At 34.7% G+C, this 20,362-nt stretch overlaps 1 protein-coding gene and 1 pseudogene across 2 annotated transcripts in view; one reads left to right on the forward strand and one right to left on the reverse strand.

The window, feature by feature from the left end:
- The window catches only part of PAFAH1B1 (platelet activating factor acetylhydrolase 1b regulatory subunit 1), a 66,029-nt gene that overhangs the window by 16,580 nt on the left and 29,087 nt on the right, over nucleotides 1-20,362 (forward strand). The window contains exon 2 of one of the 2 annotated variants that reach the window (XM_006925091.3): nucleotides 13,020-13,241. In XM_006925091.3, the coding sequence (XP_006925153.1) occupies nucleotides 13,210-13,241 (32 nt within the window). In that variant the 5' untranslated portion in view covers nucleotides 13,020-13,209. Of the gene's footprint in view, nucleotides 1-13,019; nucleotides 13,242-16,016; nucleotides 16,102-20,362 lie in introns of those variants that run through there. The other variant, XM_025041559.1, reaches the window with a different exon arrangement.
- Nucleotides 12,802-12,920, reverse strand: LOC112473309 (annotated as a pseudogene).

Consider the following 20,362-nt stretch of genomic DNA (forward strand, 5'->3'; position numbering starts at 1 on the left):
TGATTCCGGGCCCTGCCACTGTCTAGCTCTTTGACCTTGGATTTGTGACATAACCTTAGTGAACTTGTTTCCTCGTCTGTTAAATGAGAACATTAGTTTTTTTGCTAGATGTTGTAAGAATTGAACATTGTAGGAAGGGGGCCTAGCATGTAATTGCATTCAGCAAATGTAGCTATTAGGATTACATGTACATGACACATAACTAAAGAAGAGGGTACCTACCTCTCTGCCAAAGGTTGTGGGCTGAGCAGGGAGGATTTCACATAGGTGGGAATGAGCTAGCTGCCTTTAGGCTGAATCTTGAAGGGGACTGGAAAATTGCAAGACATATGAGTGAGGGGCATGTGCCTAAAATAAACATTTTAACAGTGAAGACTTGGGCATGTGGAATGCAACCTCATAATACCTTTCTGGAGATAAATGGCCTCACCTGCATTCTAGATAGCTTTTCCTTAACATTCTTTAACTCTGGCTTTAGTATGAGGCTGGGCCAGGCCAGGTTAGAGTCATTAACTTTTTTTAGCTAATTAAGTTGACTACATACTTAAAGGAAAAAGTACTCTAAACCTGAATTTGTAAGCCATGTCTTGGTTATAATACAGTGATGCATTTAAAGGCAATTCCTTCCTAAATGCAATTGCATAAGTGTGTTGAAAATTAGGAATCTTCATGTCCTCCTCTGAGGTCTTAGTAATTAGTTTTGGTTTTTTAATGCCCAAGATTCAATTAATGGTATACTACTATGGACAAATTACAGGTGGATGTATTTGGATTTTTAAGAAAGTTTCCAGGAAAAGCTAATCATAGCTGGATACTTTTTTACTTCAACAATGATCTTTTTTATAACATATTTTAGGCGAAACATTTCAATGTGGTAGGCTAACACAATGAAGGGATATTAAATAAAATGAAGGAGCTATAGAAACTAAGCAATATATATGTGTATAATCATATAGCAGCTACTATGTACCAGGCTTTGTTCTGAGCACACATATCAACTCATTTAATTCACTCCCCTGCCCCCAAACCCTGCGAAATAGATACTACTGTTATTAAAAGTAGCTTGTATAAAATAACTTTGTCTAGTTGCAAACTATGGCAAGCTAAATACTTTTCATACAGCCTGTGAGGAAGAGTGATTTTCACAATTTTAGAGGTAGAAAAAGCAAAAGAATAGTATTTTATAAAATTTTATTTTGCAAAAATTTATAAAATTTATTCTGTAAAATAATTTGTAAAGTTAAAATTAACTATTAAAAATTTGTAAAAATTACAGGAAATGCAAATTTCAGTATCCATAAAGTTTTACTGAAACAGACAACACACTTCTTCCTCACATACCTTGTATCATTACTCTCTTGCTACAGAAACTTTAAAGTCAGCAAAACTTAAAAGTATTTACTCTCTGGCTCTTTACAGAAAGTTTGTCCACTCTTGGTCTAGATAAAAAAGGGAGAAGATAAAATCAAGATAAAAAAAGATAATGTACATGCAAAATAATGTATCTTTATTAGAACATACCATGAATATTATATAGTTATATAGTAAACAAAAGAGCTGTATTTTCTTGAAGGATTTTATAAAAACTCTTAAATAAAAGTTTATAATGAAAAAATGCTTATTTCAAAATGTTGAGTTGACCTCTTTTTCTTGTTAATATCTCTTTAAGATATATCAGGTGTTTTGGAAATATTTTCTTGGATTCGAGTGACAGTTATTGCAAATACCATTGAAATCTAAGTACCTTGGCCTCTCAATTTGATCTTTGCCCTTGGAGCCCAGTTAACATTTTCTGACACTGATGATTTCTTGATTTCTCCTCTGTTGCTTTTGACCCTTTAGGACTAGTTGTAATTTGTACTGTTGAGTGTATGGTTTCCTGCAGAGCATGTGCATCAAAATCACCTGGAGAAACTTAAAAAATTGAGATGCTTCCTCAGAATCTCTGAGGGTAATAAGGCCTTACCATGATTGTTTTCATTTTCAGGAAGTTCCTCAGATGGTTCTAAAGTATTCTGCTAGTTAAGGTCCATAGTTACTTCATCTTCAGCTATTTTAGTAAATCCAGTTTGAAAAAAATATACATGTGGCATTTATTATTCTGTTTCTCAGAGATGTTTTTCAACCTAAAGAATTGTTGCCTAAATTTATGTAAACTCTCAGAGGTCAACAGCATCAGTTTGGTAAATTCTTTTTCTCTTTTGATGTTACTCAATAGAATAAAGAATTCAAGTTGGAAGTTACATTAGAGAGCAAGTAGTATAATTTAGTACTCTTAATTTTTATGAGATATTTATTCGGCATCATAGAATCCCAGTGAATCAGGAAATAATGGATTTGATAGGTAGAACACAATTTTTAGGAAACCAACATTTTTAAGAGGAATAGTTTACATTCCAGAATCATTTTGTTTTTTTTTTCAGTGTTCCTATCAGATTGTATGTGTGTAAGATAACCATATAAATAGATTTTTTTCCTCTTTTTCTTAAATATATTTTGACTCAAGTAAATTTAAAATAAGTGGCTCATAATTTTCTAAAATCATTAAAACAGATGTTTGTTTTTTCACATTCCTTTCCACTGTTTAAAGGCATACCCAGTTGTATCATATAAAATAACCAGTTGAGACAAAAAGCACTAGAAAGTGCTATACAATAAAATCTAAGCAATTCAGAATTCAAAATGGCTTCATGCGTTAAGTCAAAGAAGAGGGAAACTTGTTTTTTCATGAGAAAACAGTCTTTGAGCACACATCAACAAGCAAACACTGCTGGGACAGAGATTCTATCTAGCACGTGTTTGATCGGTGTGCCATGGGAATGAGGATGCATCCTGATTAATGTCCATAAAGGGAAGGCCAAGAAGTAACAGGCCTACAAAGAAGAAACAAGAACAGAAAAGAGAAGAGAGGAAAAGATCAGCAGTAATGAGATGGTGCTTATGAGTTGTGATGGCGGTGAATGTTGAAAACTCAGTAGAGAAAGTGGTGAAGAATCAGATAGAATGAGTTCTCAATTACCTGTTTTATATCTCAGTAGCCCTTGTTCAGGACATTATTCTTGTTTGTTGTAGATGAGAAGCAGTTTTTTACATTTGATAATCCTTGAAGGCATTAATTTGCCTGGAAAGTATCCAGGAAATAGAATTAAGCAGCATGAAGGGTGAAGAGTATTCATTCCAGTAGATTTTACTAACAGCCTAGCTTATTAATAATAAAGGTCGCTATATTATTTTAATAGAACTATGAGCTAGGGAGTATATTAGTCAAGGTTCACCAGAGAAACAGGACCAATAGGATGTATGTATATATTTAAAAGAAAAAAGTGACCCACAATCAGTCTCTCTAGAGGAGTGGGGAGGGAGGGAGAGAGATTTGAAGGAATTGGTTCATGTGATTGTGAAGGTTGACATGTCCAAAATTTACAGGGTAGGCTAGCTGTTTGGAGACCTAGGGAAGGTTTGATGTTGCAGCTCCAGTCCAAAGGCAGTCTGCTTGCAAAATTCCCTCTTCCTTGGGGGTGTAAATCTTTTCTCTTAAGGCTGTCAACAATTGGATGAGACCTGCCCACATTATGTAGGGTAATCTGCTTTACCCAAAGTCTACTGATTTAAATGTTAGTCTCCTAAAAAACACCTTCATAGCAACATCTAAACTAGTTGGAGCAAATATCTGGATACTGCGGCCTAGCCAAATTGACACACAAAATTAACCATCTCTGGAGGTGTAATAGAAACCACTTCATAATATGCCAGCCTTCTCGTGAAAGACAAAGGCAAAAATGACTGACTAGATATGACTTATATTGTGTTTTTCAAATCTAAATCTATCTTGATTTCAAAGCCCAAACAATTTCTACTTTGTTTCTTCAGATTCATAATCTGAAGCTATGAAACATCTATTTGGAACACTTACCTTTAATATTAGAGTTACTAGATGAGATTAGTAGGAATAATTCTCAGTGAGAAAAGTGATATGTTAATTTTTGGCCCAAGGCTAATAAAAAGTGCAAAATATTTTTATATGTAAGATTTGAATGACAAGTCTTGCAAAATGAGATAAGGTAGTTAGCTGTAACTAATAGAAAATTGAGGAGATGGTGTGGCTGTTGGAAAAATTTTACTTAGTGAACTATGTCTGAGCTGTCTATACCTCAGTAATGAACCAACCTCAGTAGGTTTTGTTATTGCCTCTCAACAGCAGGTCACAATGAATCATGGGCCTCCAAGCTGAATCAGAATAAGAGCAAGGAGACATTAAAGCCTAGATATTTGATTAAAAACTTTGAATGATCTAATGTTTTCAAATTGTGGGAATGGGAAAAATCTTTTCTCATACTTAATCACACAGAACACAAGGTACTGGAAGAACAATATTTTAGTTAATTTTGCTATTTTTATTAGAAAGTGATTTCAGAACTCTAGAAACTTAACTCTGTACATGGGAAAGTAAGGAAATCATAAAGATTGATTTATGGAAATGAAATTACTCTTAAGGGGTACTTTGTTGTCCTATGTAATCTCATGGATTTAAACTATAGATTGGGTATTTTTCAGAATATGCAGTACATTGACTTCATAGATAAGTTTATTTTTCATTATTTGACTGCATTGTAGTATAGCATTAATGATGCAGTTTTAAAACAGTTTTACCTAGAATAATATCAAAGTGAAATGTTGAGAATTTAGAGAAACCTGTAATCTGGTATCATGTCCATTACCGTTTTAAGGAGCATCATCTGATGAAGCGATAAAGAATTTGCAGGCACAAAATACCACCACCAATTACTTATTTTCAATGTCAATCATGTAGATTTATTTGTAGGAGAAAATCCAAGGGGAAAGGTATCTTTTAAATCCAGGGGGGACTTTTCTCTTAATAGACACATTATTATACCATTGACAAGCAGAGGAATGAATTGCTTATTATTTTCCTCTGACTACTCCTTGAAGAACTACTCTTGGAATTTTTCTTTTGTCTTTAAAATGGAGTCACTTGGATCTAGCCATTCTTTGAAGCAAAGCCATGTCCTTAGAAATCAACATTTTGTGCTAAGGGAATAAATATTACAGAAGAGCAAAGAGCTTGACTTTTAAAATTTGAAGTCATAGACAATTTATACCAATTCAGATTTTATATTATGTAAACATAAATTCATAAAGCCACGATGTTACAATTATAATCAGATCTAGCGATTGGTTAGATTTTACACTTTCAAAAACATAATGCTGTCATGTTTCCTATCTAGATGCATACTGACAGAACATTGGGAAAAATTCTTCAGATGCAAGGACAATCCAAATGTTTATCAGCGAGTACACTACAATCTCAGTTCCAGAATATGAGATCACCCACCACCAGTTATTTAAATGATGATGGATGTTCCTCCTTTTACCACAATACCACAAGGACTTTGCAAATCAAAACACATCTGTCTATGTCTGTGTTTTGTTGGGTTAGTTATACAGAAATCAGAATGATGTGGATGGTGCAAACATTTGGGGATGGTGAAGGGAAGACAAGATGGCAGAAGTGAAAAAACATTTACAGCAGACAAGACTATATTTTGATCAATGATTACTTCAGTTTTCATTTCTCAGGAAATTTGCAGAGCATCAGTCATGTGACACTACCCGGGAGACCATAGACGTTCTTCACTAAACTTCATGAAAAAGGTCAAAAATTAAACCAGTTTCAGGGACTTATTTATAAGAAAGCATTTCCAGATTCATTACCAGTGTTCATTGTGCTTAAGCTGGAATTTTGAAAATACATTTAAAGTTCAAAACTGATGTCAGTAGGTAACATGTATGATAATTCTTAGTTTATAGAATTTGTTTACATTATTATCTTGTTTAATTCTCACTAAACCCTGTGGGATAAATTTCACATTTCGTAGTTGAGAAAACTCAGAGTTAATGAGGAAACTGAGGCTTAGGCAATGTGGACACAGCTTTTAAATTATAGAACTGGAATCTTGAATTCTTTGTGGTATGCCCCCGTCTCCATCCCATATTTTCATAAACATTACTTGGTAAATTCCACCTGGTTTTTAGTACCTTAAGAAGAAAGTGAGTCACCTAGTTTTGATTAAATTTTGTTCCTTGTAGTTTGAAACTTTAGGTGAGGTTCACCAAGCATTTGCTGTATTGATTGTCTAAGCCTAAAGTTAAGATAGTGTTTTACACGTTGCTTGTAGTCAGAACATTCTTGGAACTGTAACGTTTACCTTAGAATGAAAATGTAAAGATCGTTTGTAAATATAAAATTTCTGTCTAATTCTCTTTAACTTTTTTCTGACTTTACTATATTCTACTTTAGTATTGCTTTATATATTTGTTTGATTTTTTTGATTATCTAAACATTAGATAGAAACATTATGACATGAGATGTGAATACCCAAGTTTTATGTATCTTTTTTGTTGGATGCTGGTTATGAGTGCTCTTTAAACCTTGATCTGATTGTTTTAAAACATCATATATAGCCAGCATAACTAAGAAAGTAGCTTTTATTTGTTTAACTCAAATTGAGATATGAATTCATTAAATTACAGTATTTTTTTTTTTTACCACCTTTTAAGATTAGCTTTTGGTTTCTCTACTGGATTATTGTGTATAAAATTTATGTAAAGATAATTGGATAAAATGGTAAAAATACTTGGATATATCAAGGGAGGTATATATGTAATGTGAATAATCATGCAGATTTATAAAATATGTCCAATTAGTGACTTTGTGGAAAATTCTGTTTTTTGGAACTATTCTAAAATCCTGATGATTTGCAGAGTATCATGAAGCATAGTTTATTGGGAAACAACAGTTTTAGTTAACTCTTGAAAATTAACTAATATAAAAAGGTACTCAATAATTCTTGACTTGCAATAGCTTCTGCCTTGCCTCATTGCTGTATCTTGAAAATATTTGAAATAGGATTATGAAATATAATACGTGCTATTCAAGCAAGATAGATAATCTGAAGACCTTCCTTAAATCATTGTCAAGTGAAAATTTCATGAGAGCAGTAGCCGTTGGTAATCATCCAGTTCCTGTATAAGTTTTTAAGTTGGCTCTCTTAAACTTCTATTTCTGTATCTAATAATAAATAAATCTAATGATTTCCATAATCCTACTGTTAACATGTAATTGGTTGTTTGTTTTTCTTAACACACATCCTTTATTTTCTGTATTATTTTCTCCTAGTTCATAAACTTCTACTTGGCAAGGACCAATGGATGAAGTAGATTATTAAATAATATAAAGGTTGTTTTGATAAGTGTGGAACTTGTGTTAACACTTTGAAACTTAAAATGAGAAGAATTTAATTACCATCCTATTTTATAAGATTAATGTTATGTTATTTAGCTTTTTTACTTTTCCCCTTTCTCTTTCTATGGTGAGGTACTTATTCAAACAGTAAGATGTCTAGGAGAGCTGCATTGGTGTAACTTATGAGTGAATATAATATTAGAATACAGAATGCTAAAGAATTCTGCATTCCAAAAAAAATACCGAAGCCTCTGTGCTTAGGCAACACAGATCTTATCTCTAAAAATGTGTGGATATTGACATGCAAATGAATAAATGGGACTCTTCTTTGAGATATGTTGTAATGTATACAAGTAGCTTACAAGGGGTATTGAAGTACTGCCAAAATGCATTTCAGAAATGTCGTCTTTTCATTCATTGTGTTGACTTTGAAAGGATTTATGAACCCTCTTAAAATGCATGTAATATTTTGTTTATATGTGCTTCTTTGAGGGAAAAGATCTAGGCTTTCATCAAATTCTTAAAGGAATCCAGTGACCATCTTCCCCCCCCAAAACATTAGGAACTGCACCAGGTGATGTGAAAATATTGCCTGATTTATTTGTGCTGTTGGTTATAGATTGTTAACTGCAAAATAAACTCTCCTTTGCTCTACTTGAGAACCGTTTATGTGATATTTTACATTTACATGTTAAAATAATAAAATGAAAGGTAACTGGAAAGGTAAATCTGAGAAAGGCTATCTATATGGTATTATATTAAGTTTGATAATCACATACTTGTGCTTTCTGATAGCAAAATGTACATTAAAAGTAGGAAGTTGATAGAGGATGAAATAATCTGAGTTAAAAAAAACCATAGATGTTACCTACTTTCTAGAAAAGTTAGATGAATTACTTGGGGTTATAGCGTTTACGACAGACTTAAACCCACATTTGCTTAATCTGCACCTAGTACTCATCATATCCATTGTCTTTCTTTACCATATATCCTTAATACTTAGCTAGTTGTAATAAAAACATTAACGTATAGTTAATAGTAACAAAGTTAATAATTAACAAATTGGGAGGTTTTAAATTTAATCCCATTCTCTTGACTGTCCTCCCAGGTTATAGAGACCTCTGCTTTCTTGATCCCTCTACTCTGTATTTATTTGCCTTTCCTGTTTTTTTTCCTGCACAATGGTGTTTAGGCTCTTTGATCCATTATTTCAACTCTCCTCATCATGCATCCATCACATACCTTGCAAACCCTCAGCCCAACCCTAGGTCTCTAAATACGCAATTTTCATTATTGTCTGCAGCCAGACTATACATACTTGCTAAAGAAAAATAACATGTCTTTGTAGATTGGCACCACCAAAAATTCAGTCTTCAATCTAAAAACTGTCCTTCCTGTTCCATTTCTTTGCTCCCCACAGCAGCTATTTCAAGCCTCTAAGTGCCTTCTTCCTTATGCCCCTTACTCAGAAAATGACCTCACTTCCTATTTTCCTGAAATATAAAAGCATTTTTGCGTGTTTTTCCCCTTATCTAACATGGTAGAAGAGATGACCCATCTTTATATGTAAGAATTCTACATGTAAATCACATTCCTTTCTCTTCTGCCTCCCTTGGCTCCTCCTTGTTCAATTGAGTATTTCATTCTTCTGACTTTTTAAAAAAGACTTTATTATAGAAAATGTCGGACTCATAAACAAAATTAGAGAATAGTGTGATGAACTCTTTTTGTACCCATTACCCAACTTCATCAGTTATCAACCTAAGGCCAGTCTTGTTTTATATATCTCCCCCCATCTACTCTTTCTACTCAAAGTTTTTGAAGCAAATCCCAGACATATCACTTAACTAATAAATTTTTCATCGTGTATTTCTTTTAGACTTAAAAATAGCCACAGTACTATTTTCACTCTTGAAAAATTCCCAATTCTTTAATATCATCAGACATCCAGTCAGTGTTCAAATTTCCCCAGATGTTTATTCATACAAACATTCATTTTACAAGGAATTTTTTTAAATCCAGAGCTAAATAAGGTCTATACATTGTAATTGGTTGATGTGTCACATGTCTCTCTTAATTATAAGTTTCCCTTTCTAATTTTTCTTTCTTTCCTTGGAATTTATTTGAGGAAATTGGGTCATTTATTTTATAGGGCTTTTCACAGCCTAGATATTTCTGGCTATACCCCCATGGTGCCTTTAACATATTCTGCCCTCTATACTTGTAAATTGATAGTTTGATCCAGAAACTTGAACAGATTAGGATTGATTCTGTGGCAAGAATACTTTATAGGTGGTGTAGTGTAATTCTGTCAAGGGATACATCATGTTTGGTTGTCTTTGAGGTGTGAAAATGGTGATATTAAAATTCTTCACTCCTGTTTTTTTTCCTATCTTTTTCTTCCTATCTTTTTCTTCCTTCACCATTAGCATTTAAGCATCTTACTTGGTTGAGGGTGAGGGGCAGAATGAACAGAAAAACTGCTTTTCAACATTTCCATTTATTTCTAAGATATTTATTTATAGTGCCATCTTTACTTCATCTCCCTGTACTCATCAGCTAGTTTAAATATGGTTCTTGCCATGGTAAACCATGTCCCTACCATTTTACTTAATCCATTCTCATCAAGGTTATCAGTGAGCTCTATGCTTAATGGAGCAGACCCATTTCAGGCCTTATTTTGCTTAATAGTTGGAAAACTTTAGATACTGTTGATTGAATCTCTTTGAAATACTTCTTTAGCTTCCATGACATACGTTCTCCTTTTTTTACTTTTACCTCTTTAACTGGTTTCTCTTAGCCTCAGTTGTAGGCTTTTTTTTTTTTCTTTCAAAGTAGTGTTGCTTTTCCTGTCTGTATAGCCAAGCCCTCTGCTCATCTTGCTCTATACATTCTCCATGGGTCATCTCATCTATTGTCATGGCTTCATTTGTACCATCTCTAAACTGATAAGCACTAAACCTTTTTTTTTTTTTGGTAGGTTTTCTTTAGAGATGACTTGTTTGTATAACTTCCTACTAGAAATCTCTCAGTCATCTTGAAATCAACATATCTAAAGTGGAATGAATCAGATTTAGTTTCCTGATCCCCTTTACACATAGGAGTTTCCTGTTCAATTTAGTTCTAAGCCAGAAATCTCTGGAAGTTATCCTAGAATCCTTGACTGATATTTCTCTCACCTTCTTGCTGCCCACATCTATCCACCAATCTTATAGGATTTGCGTGGTAAATAACTTAACTTCATCTAATTCTCTTCATTTACTGCTGCTATGCTAGTATGAATCCCCATCATCTATCACCTTTACCACTATAGGCCTCCTGTGTGGTCTCTTCCTTTTCTGTCTTTTTGGTCCATTCTTCACTATAAAAGTGAGTGAGTTTTCAAAATAACTTATCTAATGGCTTCCCATTGCCCCTAGGATAAATTGTAAAGATGTGAGCTTGTTTTGTGATCGGGCCCCTGCTAACGACCTCAACTTCATCCTGAGTCATCACCCGCTCTGTAGTAGTACTTGTGATACTTTTCACAGTTTCAATTGCTTGTTTCAGCGACTCCTCTCATAAACTAAAAAGACCAAGTACTTTGTGTGTGCAAAGTACCAGGCTGAATGAGGAAAAAGACCAAGTCTTTTTTTACTTTGCACACACAAATATTTTGTAAATATTTGTTGAATGAATAAATTAACTTCTGCAGTATACCACTAGATTGTCCCTAGTATTTCACTACTATTGTTATTCTTGTACATTGATTTGCTCTTTTGGCTAGAGGCAGACTCTCCATAATTAATTTAACCCTGCAGTGTACATAATATGGTGGATTTTTTCCTGATTAAAACAGGAATTTTTGTCCTGTTGCTTTTTTGTTTTGATTTATATAATTGTCAGTGTACCATTGACCATTGTCTCAGATAATAGGTACTTGTAGACCAGATAGTCACCACCATCATATAATCTTTACCCCACTGTGACCTTTATCAGAATGTCAGAGTATATGAGACCCTAGATGCTTTGGCTTGGTGACAACTAAGACTTAAGAAAGTGAGGCTTAAATAATTAGGAGTTGTTAAAACACCAGGGAAGGATGATTTTTCTGGGTTGTCCATTGTGTTTGTGTCAGTCCCTTATTTGTTACTGACAGTCATATTTCTCTGGATTTAGACAGAGTGGTAGCGATGATTTTCAGCTATCATTTTGAGCTAGCTGGCCTCCAGGTTGGAAGAATCATTAAAGATCATGAAATAAATCCCTGATTGTATTTACTAGAATTGCCCAATGGAGAAGCATCTCCATTAAAATTAGCCCCTGCCATTGGGAACATCTGGGCATTCACTTTTTGACTCAGAGTTCATATTTAAAACCAGGGTTCTTTCGTTTTTCCTAGACTGGCTTATTCACCAGTGCCTGGCATGGCATGAAAAAGGTACTAAAGAAATGCTCTTTGTCTTCTCTGTCCATGTTGTGTCTCTTGATAGGTGGTCCCATAGGCCTTTCATTATATGATGATTTCATTTCATTTGGAGGATGATTTCCTGTTTCTTAGAAGTGTCCCTTCCAATTAAATTTCGTATATACCAGCAGTCTGCATTTTAAGTAAGGTTATCTCATATCGCATAAATATAGTGTAAATTCTGTGTAGCTATTTTTATACAATGTGATAAGACACACTAATTTTTTTGTAAAATAGGTGATTTGAAGAATAACTCTTTAAGAAAGCTTGATTTTTCTTATTTTTAACTACATTACTCTCATCAACTTGATTACGATACTTTTTAAATATTTTATAGTGTTTTAAGTGTAAGGAAAAGGCTCTGAAGTATTAAGCAATATGATCTAAAAAGTAGGTTAGTTAATTAGATTACTATGCGAGCAGATAGAATCTAGGATAGTCCGTTCCGTTTTTTGTTTTTAAAACATATGCTTCTAAAGCACGCAAAATAAATTGAAATAGTATTATATTATTTCTTGATTAGATATATTGGTTAAAAGGGCATTATTAGATCCTTAAATAGTTTATTTACATTATAAATATATCAGCTATTCTAAGATCATTGGTGACTGATATTCTTGAAGGTTACTTCAGTAACGGTTGGTACCTTTTGGCTTATGGACAGTTTGTGAAATCCTTGTCATATCTTTTTCAGATTTTACTTTTTTGTAAATTATAAAATTTGATTTTTTTTGTCTTAAAGTGAGATTTACAGTCTTCTAGAGAAGTTGTATGTTAATATTTGAAATTTAATATAAAGTTATATCTGGTAGGTGACATGTTAGGAAGTAAGTTTAAAACCATTTTTGTAAAACAATATTGTGAACTAGATAATTTAAAATACATAAAATACTTTATATTTTGGCATTCATTTTCACAGTAGGTTGAAAATATCTAGTATTCATATTAGCATCACAATAAACCTAATCTTTTTATATATGTGTATGTGTATGTGTGTATATATATATTTCTTTTTTTTTTAGGCGAGGCAACCTTTGGTTGATCTCACAGATTGCAAGGACCTTGTCAGTTTACAATCTCTTATTTTTTATGCCTACAGCACCTAGTCTTCCTAGGTGGTCTCCCATCCAAGTACTGACCATGCCCGACCTTGCTTAGCTTCCAAGATCAGACAGGATCGGGCTTGTTCAGGGTAGCATGGCTGTAGACAATAAACCTAGTCTTCTAAAGCGTGTACTGCAATTAATAATTTAGAAGAATTTAAATTCTAAGTGAAAGAAATAATCTTTTCTCTCTCTCTCTTCTTAGGTGGAATGAACCTTACTTATTGAATAGCTCCTGGTTACTGATTGAATTCACTTGTGAAAGAATCCTCTTCCCCTGCGTGGAAGCCACTTAGTGGCTCATTTGACTATAAATCCAGGGATCGCAAAGCGTTTTGATTTCCCAAAGGAGGGGACATACCACTATATCAGATAAGCTCGATATTATAGCCAAAATGGTGCTGTCCCAGAGACAACGAGATGAACTGTAAGTTTCTGTTTTGTGTGTGTGTGTTTTTTCAATCCTCTCATAAAGGACAAAGTAGTAAAGTACGGCTTTGGGGGATCTAGTCTTTGATTAAAACTGTTGTTATGAATGTTCAAATACTGGTTTTATAAAACTGGGTCTTACTTTGGCATAGCATTATTTGCCCTTGTGGCCTTATTGTCTATAAGTTTAAAGCAAAACAAACAAGTAAGTTGGGATAAGTTTTAACCTTAAGCTTGTCGTAAACATGTTTTAAATTTTTTTTTGTCTGGAGTCTATGTATTAGAAAATGAAAGCTTTTTTGTTGTTATTACTGCTAAGACCATTCCCTTGCTTTGTATTTTTTTATCATCCAATGGTTGTTATAAGATTGGAATTTTATCAGGTGGCTAACATAATAGTTAATACAAATGCATTAATGAAAGAGGCATGAAAATGGCTTGACCACTGCTATTACATGATATCTTATATAGCTTCCCATATTTTATAGCACTCTATTTTTGTGATGAAGGATATAGTAGAAAAAAATTAGCTTTGCGTTCTAGATTTTTTCTAAAATTTCCTGTGGCTTTTAAAAAACTTTATTTGGAAATAATTTCAAATTTATAGATTTGTAAGATTAGTACAAAGAATACTTATACATTTTATCCATTTTCACCTATTGTTAACATTTTGTACCATTTGCTTTATCATTGCACTCTGTAGCTGTGTATGTGTATGTACACATAAATTTTTTTTCCTAAACCATTTGAGAATAAGTTGCATATGTCAAGGACCTTTCTCCCAGGTATTTCAGTGTACAGTTCTTAAGAATAAGGATATTCTTCTATAAAACCACAGTACAGTTAGCGATTTCAGTAAATTTAACATTGAAACACTACTTTAATCTGCCTTCCATATTCCAGTTTTGTCAGTTGATCCAATAATGTTTTTTATAGCATTTTAAAAATTCTCTCTAGTATACCATCCAGTCCAGGATTAGATATTGTTTTCAGTTGTTGTGTCTCTTTAGTTTCATTTAATCTAGAACATTTCATCTCAAACTTTTCTTTGTTTTTTTATGACATTGATATTTTTGAAGACTAGTCCTTCACACACCTTTTTTAATAGCATGTTTTTCATTTTACATTGATCTTATTTGCATTTGTTTCCTCATGATTAAATTCAGGTTATGCATTCTTGGTCAGAATTCTGCATAAGTAATTTTGTATTTTTGGGATATCATATAGAGAGACACATAATGTTTATCTGCCCTTAAATGATGATATTAATTTTGTTCCCTCAGTCAAGATGCTTGATTTCTCTGCTGTATAGTTTCTATTACTTCCTTTTCAACAAATAAGTGAGGAGACACTTTAAGACTGCAAAAATCTTATTTCTCATAAATATTTCCCCCCAGATGGTTGAGAAGTAATGACTTTTCAACACTATTATTCTTTCTTCATTTACTAGTCAGCACTCAGCATTTTACTATAATCAAGGGACCTTTTTGTCCTTTTTATTTACTTGTCTTTTTATTATTGGTATGAACTCATGGGTTCTTATATTTTCAGTAGTTTCATCATTCATTACCATTACTGTTTTGGTGCTCGAATTGTCCCATATTGTCCCATAGGAGCCTTTTCAGTTGGCTTTTATATATGCCCCTGTCATTTTTTATGTGCACTTCCTTACTTTCTGGCTTAACAAGATGTTCAGGCTTATTGTGTACCAGTCTTGCCTTAACCGTAGAATCAGCCATTTCCCCAACAAGCCCTAGTTCCTCTTAGTGGGGAATGGTATTAAAGGTCAAGATACGGGCACTTAAGTATATGTATTGCTGCTGGATTGTTTTGCTTCTGGGCCCTTTAAGTAGATAGAACTAGGAAATACATGTATGTATAACTACATATATAGACACCTTGGTATACATATGTACTAACGTTTCTCAGTCTTGGCACTGTTGACAATTTGGGCTAAAAATTTTTCTCTGGAGGCTGTCATGCACACTGTCGGTTTAGCAACATCCCTGCCTCTACCCAGTAGAAGCCACAATCAGAAATGTCTCCAGAAGTTGTCACTGTCCTCTGGGGTGGTGGTGAGGGGAAAATCTCCCCCAATTGAGAACCACTGATATATACATACACATGTACACATACATATTTTAGAAATCATTGATCTATACTATTAGTTTAATTACAGTCTGTTTTCACAAGGTTCTTCTCTTCCCCTCTGCCATATTTGTATCTCTTCTGTAGTGAGACCCTGACTCTCAACAGTATCAGTATATTGACTCATTTGTTCAGTCCTATAATACTCCTAAAATAGTTTCAGAATTGTTATGCTGATACTGTTTTAAAAAAAACCTTCTGGAAAGAGTTCAGAATTTGTGTGCGGTTCTCCCCCTATCCACCTGCGTAAGACAGAATATGTAGTCAAATATAGCAGGTACTGAAATGATGTTGTTTAGTTTAGCCTTGTCATTTCTTCATGTCATTGTTGATGAAATGCCATGGGAACTTTTGTTTTATATCAGTCAATTAGCCTTTGATAAAATTGGTTTCATTATCTGTCATTTTACCATAGTTTCAAGAACCTATCGATGATGTTAAGTGAGGGCTTACTGTACTGTTCGTAAGGTATTTGGATTAGTTTTGTATTTTTCCTTCTTTGTGTAGTTATATTATTCATTTGAGATACAGTGTGGTTCATCTGTTCTAGTTTTCTAGTTGTCTCCCCTTTTCATCCTCGTTAATTTAATCTATTTTGAATATATAGATGATTATACAGAAATGTGTACTAGAAGTGTTGTTCTCTTCTGAATCCCTTCTAAGTTACCACCCTTACCCTTTGTAAGAGCCAGCCTCATTGTTTTATAAAGGTAAGATACATATATATGTTTCTTGTTTTTCCTTTCTTTCTTAAATAAAAGGTGGCAGCATACTATATGTGCTCTTTTGTACTTTGCTGTTTTTCACTTAGCAATATCTTCTGGAAGTCTATATCAGTTCATAGAGATCCTCCTTTTTCTTTTTTAACAGCTAAATAGCACTCCACTGCTCACACGCCATTGTTTCTTCAACCATTCTCCCATATTTGAGCATTTATGTTGTTTCCACTCTTTTGTAATTATAAATAGTATTGTAATAACTCTACATATGTACTTTTATATTACTGAAGATATATCTGGTTTTTGATTATTGTTTCTAAGTCAATTCAGATCTTTTTCTTTTAGATGCCTTGTGTGAGCTTACTGCATGCAAGTCGTGCATTTTATTTACCCTCATACTCAGGATGAATATTTAAGCATTATGGCCAAAAATACAGCTTTTAATTTGGATAAAAATTGAGAAGAGAAAAACCTAATTTCAGGTGGCTGAATTTGTAGAAAATTTTAGATAAGAGTTGACTTAGGGCTCAAGTAAAACATTTGTCTTATTTATCTAAGTTTAAGTTTGGGAAATAGATTTTAGTATCTTCCAGTTTTTAGTAAGGAAATAAAATGAAGATTTTAATTTTTTCTTCTATTTTCAAAAATAATATAAATATTTACTATGATAGAAGCAAATGTTTATGTACCTCTTAAAAGTAAGATAAATTTTGGCACCTCAATTTGCCTTTATAACGTTTTAGCTTTTCTAATTGGTTGGATAGCAGTTAGCCTGTGAAATTCTTCAAGGTGTTTTTGGGGCAGAAATGAAAAGAATTTTTACATATTTGAAACAGGTAATTTCAGCAGTAGTACTACTAAATGTGATTCAGCTCAGTAAATGAGTATTGCCTGCCTTCTGTGTTTGTACTGCTCTGAGATATGTGAACATGAATAATATAAAAAACATTTATATGACTATGACAACTTTATAGATAAATTGAAGATTGGAGAAATTAAAATTATCTAGTTTCCTGGGGGTGGCTCCATAATGTAGTGGTTAGCACGTCTGCTTTGCACGCAGAAGGTCCTGGGTTAATGCCCCAGGTGGAGCCACAGACCATAGCCCGGGGCACGCCAGGCCCCGGGTGCGTGTGGGAGGGGACACCCTGCCTTCAGAGATCCAGTTCTTAAGGGGAAACGGCAACATCCATAGGTCAGAGGTGGAACTTGGGGCGGGGGGTGGATTAAAGAAGGGGTGAAAAATTATCCAGTTTCTTGACTAGTAATATAGACAGAACCATTTTTCTAATTTCAAGGTCATTATTCATTAAACAGAATTCTATTACCAAATTTATACAAGACAAACTGTAAACATTACCCCCTCCTCGGTTTCCCAGTTCCACTTTCAAAGGTGGCCACCATTACCTCTGTGTAATATTATTTTTTCAGATATTTTTCATGAATTTATAAAAATTTCATGAATATCTTTTTTCTTAAGATTTATAAAATAGAATTGTATTTTACAAACTGTTATTACACCTCTTATGTGAATTTGGAAATGATATTATCTGTTGTTAGGTTGTCTGATAGTTACTTTTAACAAAATGAATTTAGATGTCTATTTCTTTATCACATTTTACCCGTTGATCTCCCCCCACCCCCATGAAAGATAAGGAAAGTCTTATTTTTAGGTTGTCCTGGTACATAATATTTGCACTCGGCTTGATTTGTTGCTCACCCTAATTCTTTTGTGCCACAACTTTCCCATTCTTGTATTCTTTTTTTAACAGCTTATTGAAGTATAATTGATACCCTGCACATATTTAATGTGTACAATTTGATGAGTTTGAATCATTCTTATGTTCTTATTTTGATTACTCTGTTGGTTTGGCAGATTTTGTTATTATTTACCTTTTTCAAAGTGGTCTCATAAATGGACCTCCCGAGTCCTTTGCAAACTAGGGAATAATTTTTTCCTTGCTCCTGTAAATGAATAACAAGTAAAAAGTTACATAAATAATTCTTAGGCTACATTTTCCCACTTAGAGTATTGCCATGCATTAGGCTACAAAGAAAAATCTAAAATTCAGGAAAGCAGAAATCACATAGACCTCATTGCTGACCATAATAGAATAAAAATGAAAATTAGATGGACTTGTCAAGATGGCATAGAAGGTAGAGGCTATGCATGCCTCCTCTTGCTACCATACTAGAATTTTAACAAATTTATAGAGCAGCCAGCACACGGACCTCACCTGATGTCTGGCTGAACAGAAGCCTACAACTAGGACAAAAATACCAGGTCACCTCAAAGTGGTAGGAGGGGTGGAGATGCGAACCACCCCACTTCCACAACCATGCGTGGCGATCGAGAATCAGGAGAGCTATCTTGGCTGCAGAGCCCCTTGCTCCACCTGAAGAGTTGAGGGGTCCTGGTCCCACACTGGGCTCCCCAGCCCAGGATTCCAGCTCCGAGAAGAGAAATCCCTACCACTCCTGGCCGTGAAAACCAGGGGAGCTGCAGCTGAGTCAGATGAAGGGCTGTGTGAGTTGCAGACATTTTTCTTTCTTTCTTTCTTTTTTTTTTTTATGCCTACAGCACCCGGTCTTCCTAAGTGGTCTCCCATCCAAGTACTAACTGGGCCCAACCCTGCTTACTTCTGAGATCAGACGAGATTGGACATGTTCAGGGTGGCAGTGCTGTCAGATATTTTTTTTAAAAGGGCCTATTCCCAGCTTACTTGCTGATGGACTTGCTTACTCCGAGTTCCTGTGCTGGGGCAGCTGCTGGAGGGGTGGCAGAGACATCTAGGAAGGTGCTGAGTTGTTGGGCTTTAGGGCAAGTGCTGGAGGGGTGGCTTTCTCCAGGAGAGAAGTGCTGGCAGTATCCATTGTTTCTTTGTTGAGCCCTCCCAGCCTGCAGATGCAGATGCTTCCACATCTGAGTTGCTGTTAACCTGGAAAACATAGGTCTCTCCACCCAGGTGAATCCCTGGGACTCCAGCTCTCCCAACTTGCGGGCCCACCCAACCTGCTTCCAGTGGTTTATGCCATACAAATGAACTGTCTTGGCCCTGCTGTGGACTTTCCTAAAGTCTCTCAAAGGCTCTCAAAACCTGTAGAAGCGGCATCTGGCCTTGGCATGCCCTATACCTTTTGCTGAGCAGCTCCAAGCCTTGCACTAGCAGCAGCCAACCTTGGTTTCTGTCATGGCCTCTCAAGGCACTTATAAACCCAGCACGGGTGGCAGCCATCTGTGGATTGCTTGATTACTCTTACCATGTGGCCCCGGAGGTGCACAGGCTGTGGCTGAACTTGGTCTGCAGCTGGACCCCTCCCAGGACTGTGCCATTAGGCCCTGCAGGACAGCTACTGCATAAAGCCACTCTACTAAGACCAGGAGACTTAGTATCCCTACCCGATACATAGAAATAGACACAGGGAGGGAGCCAAAATGGAGAGACAAAGAAGCATGTCTCATATGAAAGAACAGAACAAAGTTTCAGAAAAAGAATGCAACAAATTGGAGACAAGCAATCTACCACACACAGAGTTATTAAACACTAGTTAATGCTCAGTGAACTTAGGGGAATGAACTCAGAATTTTAACAAAGAGATAGAAAACATAAAAATGGAGATGGAAAACAGAGAACCAGTCAGAAATGAAGAATACAATATCCGAGATGAAGAGTATATTAGAAGGAATCTTGAGAGTCGATGAAGTGGAGGATCGAATCAGTGATATATACAGAGTTATTAAACACTAGTTAATGCTCAATGAACTTAGGGGGATGAACTCAGAATTTTAACAAGGAGATAGAAAACATAAAAATGGAGATGGAAAACAGAGAACCAGTCAGAAATGAAGAATACAATATCCGAGATGAAGAGTATATTAGAAGGAATCTTGAGAGTCGATGAAGTGGAGGATCGAATCAGTGATATAAAGGATGGAGTAGCAGAGGACACCCAAACAAAACAGCAGCAAGAAAAAAGAATCTAAAAAAATGAAGTTATAGCATCAAGCATAACAATAGGGGTACCAGAAGTAGAAGAGAGCAAGGAATTGAAAACTTATTTGAAGAAATAATGACAGAAAATTTACCTAACCTGGTGAAAGAAATAGACATACAACCCCAGGAAGTTCAGAGAGTCTTAAACAAGATGAACTCAGGCCCACACTAAGACACACAATTTAAATGCCAAAGGTTAGATACAAAGAGAGAATCTTTAAAGCAGCAAGAGAAAAACAGTTACCTACAAGAGTGCT

This window comes from Pteropus alecto, unplaced genomic scaffold, assembly GCF_000325575.1.
Source record: "Pteropus alecto unplaced genomic scaffold, ASM32557v1 scaffold98, whole genome shotgun sequence".
Classification (NCBI taxonomy): domain Eukaryota; kingdom Metazoa; phylum Chordata; class Mammalia; order Chiroptera; family Pteropodidae; genus Pteropus; species Pteropus alecto.